The 12,977-nt window shown below is 46.5% G+C and overlaps 1 protein-coding gene across 1 annotated transcript in view; it reads left to right on the top strand.

Annotated features, from left to right (window-relative positions):
• Window positions 1-12,977, top strand: part of rictora (RPTOR independent companion of MTOR, complex 2 a) — a 266,098-nt gene that overhangs the window by 227,142 nt on the left and 25,979 nt on the right. Inside the window, exons 31-32 of the mRNA XM_038805955.1 lie at window positions 5,789-6,836; window positions 7,715-7,892. Coding sequence (XP_038661883.1) covers window positions 5,789-6,836; window positions 7,715-7,892 — 1,226 coding nt within the window. The remainder of the gene's footprint in view (window positions 1-5,788; window positions 6,837-7,714; window positions 7,893-12,977) is intronic.

Raw genomic sequence — 12,977 nt, 5'->3', positions numbered from 1 at the left:
TTGTACGAGGGAGGTCATGTCTCACTAATTTAATTTAATATTTTGAGGAGGTGACAAAAATCATTGACAAGGGAAGGGCGGTGGATGTTGTCTACATGGACTTTAGTAAAGCATTTGATAAGGTCCCTCATGGCAGGCTGCTGCAAAAGATTAGATCACGTGGGGTCAGGAGTGAACTAGCTCGATGGATTCAGAACTGGCTTAGCCATAGAAGACAGAGGGTAGCAGTGGAAGGGTGTTTTTACGAATGAAGGTCTGTAACTAATGGTGTTCCGCAGGGATCAGTACTGAGACCTCTGCTCTTTGTAATGTATATAAATGACTTGGAAGAAAACATAGCGGATCTGATGAGTAAGTTTGCAGATGATACTAAGATTGCAGGAGTTGCAGATAGTGATGAAGATTGTCAGAGAATACCACAGGATATGGGTAGGCTGCAAAATTGGTCAGAGAAATGGCAGACGGAATTTAACCCGGGCAAATGCGAGGTGATGCATTTTGGTAGATCCAATTCAGGTGGGAGCTATAAAATAAATGGCAGAACCATCGAGAGATCTGGACGTGCGGGTCCACATATCCTTAAAAGTGGTAGCACAAGTGGAAATGGTGGTAAAGAAAGCAGATGGCCTGCTTGCCTTCATAGGACGGGGTATCGAGTAAAAAAGCTCAAAAATTATGTTACAGTTATATAGGCCACATTTGGAATACTGTGTCCAATTCTGGTCACCGCACTACCAGAAGGACGTGGAGGCTTTGGAGAGAGAGTACAGAAAAGGTTTACCAGGATGTTGCCTGGTATGGAGGGTATTAACTATGAGGAGAGATTGAATACACTGGGATTGTTCTCCCTAGAGAGATGGAGGCTGAGGGGCGACCTGATAGAAGTTTCTAAAATTATTAGGGCTATAGATAGGGTGAACAGTTGGAGGCTTTTTCCCCAGGGTGTAAATGACAATTACAAGGGGGCACAAGTTCAAGGTGAGGGGGGAAAGATTCAGTGAAGATTGCAGCGGAAGCTTTTTACACAGAGGCTGGTGGTGGCCTGGAATGCACTGCCAAGTGAGGTGGTTGAGGCAGATACGTTAGTGACCTTTAAGACTTATCTGGATAGGCATATGAACAGACGGGGTATAGAAGGATACAGGCGGTTGGTCTAGATAGGACATGTGATCGGCGCAGGCTTGGAGGGCCGAAGGGCCTGTTCCTGTGCTGTATTGTTCATTGTTGTTTGAATCTAGCAAGCTTCAATCTTAAAGGTGTGGCTGGCTGCTTTTTCATTGCTGACTTGAATGGAGAGCTGTTTCTCAGATGTTGTCTGAGGTTATGGGGGTGAGGGTGACCCCGAGTCCGGAGGTGGCGATGTTTGGGGTGTTGGAAGACCCGGAAGTGTGGGGTGGGGGGGGGGGGGGGGGGGGGGGGGGGAGCGCGATGTATTGGCCTTTGCCTCCCTGATAGCCCGGAGACATATTTTGTTATATTTGAGGGACTCGGAGCCACCAAAGGTAGGGGTGTGGCTGAGCAACCTGGCAGAATTCCTACGGTTAGCGAAGATCAAGTTCACTCTGCGGGGGTCGGTAAAAGGGTTCACACGGAGGTGGAAACTGTTCATCGATTTCTTCAAGGAGGATTGACGGGTCAGCAAGGTGGGACTCTTGGTGGGGGAGGTAAGGGGGTTAAAAGTGGAGGACGGGACGTGGTTGAGGGTCGGTGGCAGGGGGGCTGGAAGGTCGGGGTTGTTTGCTAGGTTCTTCAGATGTTCTTGATTGTTGATATTTTATATATATTTTGTTGAAAGGCCTTGAATAAAAATATTTTTTAAAAAGCATTAGGGATTGAACTCTGCCTTGAAGATATTTAAATATCTGTTCCCAGACAATGGTAACAGAAGCACCGGTATCCACTTCCGTGCTTAATGGCTACCCGTTTATCAGGGTGTTGATTGGAGTCAATTTATTCATCTTGACATTCAATTGATACATCTCCATTTTCTCTTCTGAATCATGCTCCAGAGTATGCACTGGAGTTTAGGTTTTTTTTTGTTCAATCCAGGTGCATTCTGTTTGGCTCGGCACTTAATTTGGATGTAGCCTCTGCGATTGCAGCCAAAACAGATAGAATCTCAGAATTTGCATCTTTCCTGGGGGTGATCTCCCACGCACCTATAACATTCATCATGATTTCTGGGTTGTTGACCCGTTTTTTTCCTTCTGTCTTCTGCCTTGCTCAGTGAGTTTCTGGTCTTGTCTCTTTTCGCATTCGATTTTGCCTGCCCGACTTACAAACGTATTGCGTCACAGTCGATTCACCTCGCCTGCCTGCATGCACTGTAACTCGAGAGCACCTTTCTCAGTGCACTCAATTGCCTGAGCTATTTCTATGGCTTTCTCTAGAGAAATCTTATTCTGTGCTAGCAGCTTTTTCTGTAACTTTGTTATTTATGCCGCAAACCAATCTGTCCCGCAGCATGTCACTCACTGATGATCCAAATCCGCATGGCTCTGTCAATTTTCTGAATTTTGCTGTGTTTGTTACAGTCATCTCCCCTGGTTCCCTTACAGCAGAGGTAAGCTTAAAAACGCAACACGATGATAGACGATCTGGGGTTGAAATGATCCTTTATCGATGTTACAAGATGGACAAAAGACTTAGAATCTGGAGTTGCTGGATATGTTAAATTCCGAATGAGATTGTACGTTTGGGGTCCACATACAGTGATATCAAGTGGCACTTCTCAACAATAACCTGCTCACGGACACTCTGGTTCCGCCAGGGTCACACCACTCCTAACTTCATTACAGCCTTGGTTCAAACATGGACAAATGAGCTCAATGTCCGAGGTGAGGTGAGAGTGACTGCCCTTGACATTAAAGCAGCATCTTACCAAGTGGCATCAAGGAGCCCTAGCAAAACCCGAGTCAATGGAAATCGGGGGGGGGGGGGGGGGGGGGGGGGGGGGGGACGACACTCCGCTGTTCAAAATCATACCTGGCACAAAGGAAGATGGTTGTGGTGTTTGGAAGTCAATCATCTTACCTCCAGGAGTTCTTCAGGATAGTGTCCTAGGCCCAACCATCTTTAGCTGCTTCATCAACGACCTTCCTTCCATCATAAGGTCAGAAGTGGGGTTCGCTGATGACTGCACAATGTTCAGCACCATTCGCAACTCCTCAGATACTGAAACTGTCCGGGTCCAAATGCAGCAAGACCTGGACAATATCCAGGCTTGGGCTGACGAGTGGCAGGTAAGATTGTCGTCGCATAAGTGCCAGGCAATGACCATCTCCAATAAGAGAGGATCAAACCATCGGCCTTTGACAGTGAATGGCATTACCCCCGCTGAATTCTCCACCCCAACGTCCTGGGACTCGCTATTGACCAGAAACGGAACTAGATTAGCCATAGCCATTGTAATTATATCAGAGCAGGTCAGAGGCTTGGAAACCTGCAGTGGGTAACTCACCCCTGACTCCCCAAAGTCTGACCAACATCTACAAGGTAGAAATGAGGAGTGTAAAGGGATACTCTCCACTTGCCTGGATGAATGCAGCTCCAATAATACTCTAGAAGCTCAACACCATCCAGGACAAAGCAGCCGACTTGATTGGCACCTAACCACAAACATTCACTCCCTCCACCACTGCACAGTACCAGTCGTGTACCATCTACGAGATGCAGCGGTTACCTGGGAACCCCACCACCTGGAGGTTCCCCTCCAAGTCATTTACTATCCTGACTTGGATATATATCGGTATTCCTTCACTGTCACTGGGGCTATTTCCTGGCACTCCCTCCCTGACAGCACAGTGGGTGTACCTACACGACATAATAGGGGGCTGTTTAGCTCACAGGGCTAATCGCTGGCTTTGAAAGCAGACCAAGGCAAGCCAGCAGCACGGTTCGATTCCCGTAACAGCCTCCCCGAACAGGCGCCGGAATGTGGCGACTAGGGGCTTTTCACAGTAACTTCATTTGAAGCCTACTCGTGACAATAAGCGATTTTCATTTTTTCATAATAATAATCTTTATTGTCACAAGTAGGCTTACATTAACACTGCAATGAAGTTACTGTGAAAAGCCCCAAGTCGCCACATTCCAGCACCTGTTCGGGTGCACAGAGGGAGAATTCAGAATGTCCAAATTCAACATGTCTTTCGGGACTTGTGGGAGGAAACCCACGCAGACACGGGGAGAACATGCAGACTCCACACAGACAGTGACCCAAGCCAGGAATGCAAGCTGGGACCCTGAAACTGTGAAGCAACAGTGCTAACCACTGTGCTACAGTGCTGCCATGGACTGCAGCGGTTCAGGAAGGCAGCTCACCATCACCTTCTGAAGGGCAACTAGGGATGGGCAATAAATGCTGACCTAGCCAGCGATGCCCACATCCAGAAGTGAATAAAAAAAGGTGAACTCGGCCTTGTATATAATCAATAACTCATCCTCCAATGCTGCCTGTGGAAGAGAATTCCAAACACAAATGTCCTTCTCAGAGAAGAAATTCCTCATCTCTGCACAACAAATCACACTGATAATATTGGCATTAATTGGCAATTTTACACAAAACATCAGCAATAGAACTGTGGCCAAATGAGATCAGAAGATGCCAAAAAGAGGGCTGGTGATAGGGGGAGCAACATGTCAATAAATTTGATTTAAAAGCAGCTTCAGGATTTCCGAATACATTAAAACCTTTCTACTTGTGCAGCTCACTCGGCTTAATCGCTGGCTTTTAAAGCAGACCAAGCAGGCCAGCAGCACGGTTCGATTCCCGTACCAGCCTCCCCGGACAGGCGCCGGAATGTTGCGACTAGAGGCTTTTCACAGTAACTTCATTGAAGCCTACCCGTGACAATAAGCGATTTTCATTTCATTTCATTTCATTCATTTCAATCCTGGAACAATTAGGTTAAACACACCAGCTGGGCCTGTCCTGTGATGTTATAATGCTGTCATTTACCATGTCTGCCTGTGTACCTTTTTGCTGATTTGTTTGCATCAAGGTGAGATTAATTGACCATCTCTCAAATTCTGACACTACTTTCAGCAGCAAGCACTCCTTCACCAGATACAGGCTAGATACAGGGCAACGGTCCCTCTACACTCCCTATCAAACACTCCTTAGGACAGGTACCCCTGGGTTAGAAACAAATTCAAGCTCCCTGTGCATCGACCCATCAAACACTCTCAGGACAGGTACAGCACGGGGTTAGATACAGAGTAAAGCTCCCTCTACACTGTCCCCATCAAACACTCCCAGGACAGGTACAGCACGGGGTTAGATACAGAGTAAAGCTCCCTCTGCACTGTCCCCATCAAACACTCCCAGGACAGGTATAGCGCGGGGTTAGATACAGAGTAAAGCTCCCTCTACACTGTTCCCATCAAAAACTCCCAGGGCAGGTACAGCACGTTAGATACAATGTTCCCTCAGGCTAACTTCATATGCATAAAAGCTTCTTTTTGCACATTAACCAGCCTTGTGCTCTCCATTAACAAGGTGATCAGTTCTGTACCGTAGAATGGTGCCAACAGATTCAGCTCATTTGAACTGTCAAGTACGGACCATTGCAAATGATAGAGGGGCAACTCTTCCTTCAATGGGTATTACAGTTTAGAGCCCAAATGTTAATGGGTCCGTTCTCAGGTTGGCTGCACTAGTCAATTCTCCCAAATGATAGGCCTGCGGTGTGGCTTGATTCAACGCTGCCATCTCAATTGGACAAGATTTTATAGAGCTCCTCACATGACCAACACAGATTAATGATGGGCTGCTTTTGTGTTACAGGCATGTTTATTCTGGAAGATGATCGATATGGGAGTAGTACAACCAGCACCTTTTTCCTGGATATCACAGAGGAGGGAGACCCGTCTCTGCTAGAGAGACCCAAATCTGCTAAGGAGAAGGAACGAAGCCCACTTAGCATCCTCAGTTCTTCCAGATTTGTCCCTCGACGCTTCTTCAACAATCTGACTTCACTGCCTAGCAAGAAACTGCGCAGTAGCAGTGATTCCAAGTCTGCCAAAGCAGCTGCAGAGAGGAAGCAAGTCCAGCGGCGCATTAGGGCTGTCACTGAGCCAGCTAACAGCACGGAGTATTTGCACAGTGAAGTGTTTACCAGTATCTTCAACGGTAACCGACTGCACAAGAGCCATACTTTGAGCTTGGAGACATCATTTGTCGGCAGCCGGGATCATGGCAACAGAGGAAGCTCACAAAGTATCTCGGAGTCTGAACTAAAGCACCCAAAAACTGTTTTGGGGGATAATCACCAGGAACCGATCATCAAGGACCGGTCAATGGGGGATGGTACGACTGGCACCCAGTTCAAAAGCCGTAGCCAGAGCTTTAACACGGATACAACGACAAGTGGTATTAGCTCTATGAGTTCTGTCAGCTCTAGTCCATCCGGTGAAACAGTCCGCCTGGACCTTGCCAATGCTGACACAGACTGTGGCAGCCTGAATACAATAGTCAGTGCACGAACGGTGAAAACCAGTGTGTCCCTCACTCCCCAGTCCAACCATCTACCTCTGTCCAAGTCGAACTCTGTTTCACTTGTCCCCCTGGGATCTTCACACACGCTCCCCCGAAGGGCGCAGTCACTCAAAGCACCTTCAGTCACTACCATAAAAAGCCTGACCGACTACAACTTTAGCTATACGAGCCCACGTGATGCTTTTGGGTATGCAACTCTGAAACGACTGCAGCAACAGAGGATGCACTCATCGCTGTCACACTCTGAAGCCCTGGCATCTCCAGCAAAGGATGTGCTGTTCACAGACACAATTACCATGAAGACAGGTAGCCTAGATTCAAGGTTGACACCAAGAAGGTAAGTATGCTTATCTTTTAGTTAAATATTGCAATATACCTGCACCTTCAGAAAGGAGACACTTTGAGGGAGTGGGGAATAACATCTTCCATCTGTGTCTGCTTCACTTTATACATGTAGCCCTATCTGGAAAACTGCATGTTGAGTTTGTATCTTAAAAAGGTTGTAATAGCAACAACTTGTACAGCGCAGTACAATGTCCTATGGTGCTTTATATTATCAACCAAAATATGACACTTGGTCAGATGACCAAAAGCTTGTTCAAAGAGTTGGGTTAAGAAAGAGGAGAAAAGAGAGGTGAAGAGGTTTAAGGAGGCTAAAATCTTGGATGCCCAAGAGGCTAGAATTGGAGGAGCACAGATATCTCCAGATTATGGAACTGGTGGAGATTAGAATCAGACAGGACATGGCCTGGAGGAATTTCAAAACGAGGTAAAAAATTTCAAATCAAGATATTGGTGGACTAGGAGCCAATGTAGGGTGGGGTGTTGGGGAAAGGGAGTCAGTGCGTGTTTTGGGTGACCTGAGGTTTACGGAGGGAGGGCTGAATGTGGAAGACCTGCCAGGAGAGCACAGAATAGTCATTTTGAAATGCATTTTATTTAGGAATTGATGTTATAGCTAAATATTGGCACAAATTGTTGCTCAATAAAAGCAAAACGTTTCACGTAAATAAACACAAAAACAATAAAATATATATTTAATGAGTTAACTAATTTTTGTACGAAAATATAGTTTGTATTTTGTGGCGGGGGAGGGGGCCCATGGAATTCTTATAACAAATGGCACCTTGGAGTGGAGCAGATGAGAACCACTGGTTCCAGTTGGTCAGTAGAGAGTGCTCTGATACCTGTTCATCTTCACATGTTCCTATTCAGATTTATCAAAGCCTTGAGTTTCGCCTCACTGGACAAAGAGGATTTATTAAGTCCAATAAATCATACAACACTTCAGCGCTCTTCTTCTGTACGTTCCATGGTCTCCACAGCCACCTATGGCAGCACAGACGATTACATAGGCCTTTCGTTGCCTAGTGATGTCAATGAGCTGTTCCAGGTAAGACATATAGAGGGATCATTCGGCAGATTACTGCCTGTATTACCTAGGGCAAGGGTTCGAGGCTCTGGAGCTCTGTCATTGCTTGTGGGCAAGGAGTTATCTCAGTGCATAAGGGAGATGTTGGGATGTGATGTGTATCTGAGTGTTGGTGGGACAGTGTACCTGCCATTACTTGTTAAAAATAATCGCTCTCTAGCTGTGTGTGCAGTTTTGGTGTCCTTATCTGAGGAAGGATGGAAGCAGTGCAGCGAAGGTTTACCAGGCTGATTTCTGGGCTGGCAGGACTGTCATATGAGGAGAGACTAAGTCTGTTAGGATTATATTCATTGGAGTTTAGAAGAGTGAGAGGGGATCTCATAGAAATATATACAATTCCAGTAGGATTATACAGGATTGATTCAGAAAGAATGTTCCCGATGATGGGGGAGTCCAGAACTTGGGGTCATAGTTTGAGGTTAAGGACTGGGGTGAAGAGCAATTTCTTCACCCAGAGAGTGGTGAATCTGTGGAATTCACTACCACAGAAAGTAGTTGAGGCGAAAACGTTGTGTAATTTCAAGAAGGAATGAGATATCGCTCTTGGGGTTAAAATGATTAAGGATCAATTTATTGAACTTGATGATCAGCCATGATCAGGATGAATGGTGGAGCAGGCTTAGGAGTGATGATTTTTAATTTCATTTCTGCGGTATATGTTCAAAACAGTTTTCATGGTGTATCTGAGATCCATTTCCACCAGGTCAATAATTACTCTGTGGGTGACTGGAAAAGGTGCAAGATAGCAACCTCATCAACTAATTGTGGACCATGTTGACCATTCACTATTATGTTGAATGTTTCCGCAGAAGAGGCATCTTTGTTGTTTTCCATATTCTTAGGTGGAATTGTGAAGTTCTCAGTTACTTTGAAGTACTTGTTAATTTACCTATTTGTTTCTGAAAAGCGAGACATGCTGCTGAAGCACTCATCAAGATAAATGCAAGAATGCCAAATTTCAAACCATTGTAATAATATGTACTGCAGGAGATTGGTTGACAAGTTGACTGACCTTGGCGAACCTACAAGGAATTATAGGCTCTCCAAACTCCCGGGTAGTTCAAAACGTTGCAAAGCTTCAACATATTCCTTTTGTTTCCCTGTGTATAAATACATGTCACTTAGCAAATGTAAATAAGTCACGTTATGATCTTTGATTATCTTAAATTGATTGCCAGTGTACCTATGAGTGCACTCAGGCACAAGTGCCGGTTTAGCAGGTGCTGCACAATCACATCTAACAGTAGTAGGTAGACATTTTATTTTGGGTTTTGCATGGGTGGGCTAATTGAGTATGCACTGTATTACGAACAACCAAAAGAACATGGTTTGAGTCATGCAACCAATCATTGGAACATGCAGCCTATGCACCTGGCATCGTAATAATAATCTTTATTATTGTTACAAGTAAGCTTACATTAACACTGCAATGACGTTACTGTGAAAATCCCCTAGTCGCCACATTCCGGTACCTGTTCGGGTACACAGAAGGAGAATTCAGAATGTCCAATTCCCCTAACAAGCCGTCTTTCGGGACTTGTGGAAGAAAACCGGAGCACCCGGAGGAATCCCACGCAGACACGGAGCAGGTGCAGACTCCGTGACGTAAGGGGGAATCGAACCTGGAACCCTGCTGCTGTAAAGCAAAGGTGCTAACCACTGTGCTACCATGCTGCCCACACAACAATAAGATTCACACATGGTGTTGCCAGAAAAGCTTGTCTCTCTTTTCAACAATATTCCAGTTCTTTACCACTGTCATGTGAGAGTACCTTTAAGAAATGAGTGTGTATATAAATATCTGTAGTGAGAATACCTTTAAGAAATGAGTGTTTACTACTGCAATGATGTCAGAGTGGGTGGAGCTGGGCTGTCTGTCAGCTTTTTACTTTCACTTTTGAGCAGGCTGCAGGGTGTGTTTTAGTTTTGTTTTCAGTGTTGGAGCTGAAGCCAGACAGCAGGTTTACTGCTGTTCTCTCTGCAATGAAAAGACTATCTCTTGATCATTTGATGAATTCAGAATTATAAATGTTCTCAGTAGTGAATGTAAACCTAATGTGCTTCTGTTAAAAGGTGTTTTAAGTCTAATGGATGTTAAAACGACAGTGTAAGCATCACTTAGTGTTGTAGTTTTTGGGGGTTATATTTGAATTAATGGTTGCAAAGATGTTCACTGTGTTTTAAAAAGGTTAACTTGAGTTCATAGAATAAACATTGTTTTGCTTTAAAAAATACTTTTCCATTTCTGCTGTACCACACCTGTAGAGTGGGCCGTGTGCTCCCCATACCACAATCTATTAAAGGTTGTGGGTCAGGTGAACTCCATGATACACTTTGGGGTTCTCTAAACCCTGGCCCATAAAACCATTAAGCAACTGTGTTTCTGTTTGTTCTTCAGTAAATCAACAGGTAGTTTGCTTATCTTTACAAACATTTTATTGAGGCATTTATGGTTTTATAACAATACAAAATACAAATGTAAACATAGTTCAGTGCATAACACATCCCACCATCTCCCATTGTTTCTGCCTAATCTAGACAAAAAAAGAGCCTAACTCCTCCCTAACCGCCACCTTCCCCCTTATTGAATCTGCTGACAGTTTAGCTTTCTCTGAAGAAGTCGATAAGCAGCCACCACCTCCGAACGAACGAATCCTAACGTTGATCCTCTCAGGGCGAACTTCATTTTCTCAAGTCTGAGAAACCCAGGCATGTCGCTAATCCATCCCCCTGATTTCGTGGGCTTCAGGTCCCTCCACGGTAGTAATATCCGTCTCGTGGCTACCAAGGAGGCAAAGACCAAAATGTCAGCCTCTCGCCCTCTGGACTCCCGGGTCTTCCGACTCTCCAAAAATCGCCACCTCTGGACTCGGCGCCACCCTCATTTTTAGTACCATGGACATGATATCCGCAAATCCCTGTCAGAATCCCCTAAGTTTCGGGCATGCCCAAAACATGTGGGCATGGTTTGCGGGCCCTCCTGCATGCCTCGCACACCTGTCCTCTACCCCAAAAAACTTGTTCATCCGGGCCACTGTCATGTGTGCCCGGTGGGCCGCCTTGAATTGTATCAGGCTGAGCCTAGCACATGATGAAGCCGTGTTGACTCTGCTCAAAGCATCCTTCCACAGGCCCGCCTCTAACTCCTTACCCAACTCATCTTCCCATTTACATTTTATCTCCCCTATCTGGGTTTCCCCCCACTCCATAAGTTCTTTATAGATTTCTGATACCTTCCTCTCTCCCCCCCACCCCGGTTCCAGAAACTACCTTATCCTGGATCCCCTGTGGCAGTAGAAACTGAAAAGTCGAAACCTGCCTTCGCACAAAATCCCTTACCTGCAGATACCGAAACCCATTCCGTCCTGGCAATTCCAACTCCTCCTCCAAATCCTCCAGACAGGAAAAGCTCCAATCAATAAATAGATGCCCCAGCCCCTCAATCCCTGCTCTCTGCCACCTCCGAAACTCCCCATCCATCCTCCCCGGGACAAGCCAGTGATTACCACAAATTGGAGCCCACACCAACGCTCCCTCCATTCCCATATGCTTCAGCCACTGCTCCCCCCCCCCCCCCCCCCCCCCCCCCGACTCTCAGGGTCGCCACTACCACTGGGCTTGTGGAGTACCGGGCCGGCGAGAACGGCAGATGCCCCATTGGCAGTTACCAATGCCCCCAAACTTGTGCCTTTACATGAGGCCGCTCCCACACCGACCCCTCCCCCACTACCCACTTCCTAATCATGGCTATATTTGCCACCCAGTAGTAGTTCCTCAAGCTCGGCAGTGCCAGTGCCCATCTCTCCCCCCCCCCCCCCCCCCCCACAGGTTTGCACCACTCCAACAGTACTTTCTTTACTTGTGGGGTTTTACCCACCCACAAAAGCCCATTTTTCACCCGCTTAAAAAAAGGCCTTTGGTATAAAAATAGGGAGGCACTTGAAAACAAACAAAAATCTCGGGAGGGCCGTCATTTTCATGGTCTGTACCCTCCCCGCCAGTGGCAGCGGGAGCATGTCCCACCACCGAAAGTCCTCCTTCATTTCTTCAACTAAACGGGCCAGATTTAATTTCTGTAGCTGCTCCCATCCCCGTGCCACCTGAATACCCAAGTAGCGAAAACTCCCTCCCACCACTTTAAACTGCAACTCCTCCAGTCTCCTCTCCTGCCCCCTCGTCTGGATCACAAAAACCTCACTTTTCCCCATATTCAATTTATACCCCGAGAACAGGCCAAATTCCCCTAAGATCCACATAATCTCCCCCATCCCCCTAACGGGTCAGAAATATATAGGAGTAGATCGTCTCCCGGTAGAGTCTAAAATAGTCCAAACTAACCCGGTTCGACCGCACACTGGTACAGCAACCGAACCAAGTCAATAAAGCCCTGCCCAACTGTCTGCCTTTAACAAACCCCGTCAGGTCTTCTCTCATCATCCCCGGAACACAGTCCTCTATCCTCGAGGCCAGAATTTTGGCCATCAATTCGGCATTGATATTCAGTAGGGAGATTGGTCTGTTGACCCACATTGCTCTGGGTCCTTCTCCCGCTTCAGGATCAATTAAATCGAAGTCTGTGACATTGTTGGGGGAACACCTCGCTCCCTTGCCTCATTAAATGCCCTCACCAGCAGTGGGCCCAGTATCCCAGAAACCTTCTTGTAAAATTCCACTGGGTAGCCGTCTGGTCCCAGGGCCTTGCCCGACTGCTGGCCTCTACTACTTCTACAATCCCGATCGGGGCTCCCCACCCCTCCACCAACCCTTCCTCCACCTTCGGAAACTTCAACCCTTCCAAAAACTGCCTCATTCCCTCCACCCCAGCTGGGGGCTCTGAATTATACAGCCGACTGTAAAACTCTTTGAACACCCCATTCACCCCACTGGGTCCAAGACCGTGGTCCTCCCTCTGTCCTTCACTCTTCCTATCTCCCTGGCCGCCTCCCTTTTCCTTAACTGGTGTGAACAGGTAATTTGTTGCCTAACCCATGTCTGATCATGTAAAATCTTTTTAAAAAGCTGTAAGATTAACAATTCCATCTTGCA

This window comes from Scyliorhinus canicula, chromosome 8 (assembly GCF_902713615.1).
Source record: "Scyliorhinus canicula chromosome 8, sScyCan1.1, whole genome shotgun sequence".
NCBI classification, from domain to species: domain Eukaryota; kingdom Metazoa; phylum Chordata; class Chondrichthyes; order Carcharhiniformes; family Scyliorhinidae; genus Scyliorhinus; species Scyliorhinus canicula.
This window is presented reverse-complemented; position numbering and strand designations above follow the sequence as displayed.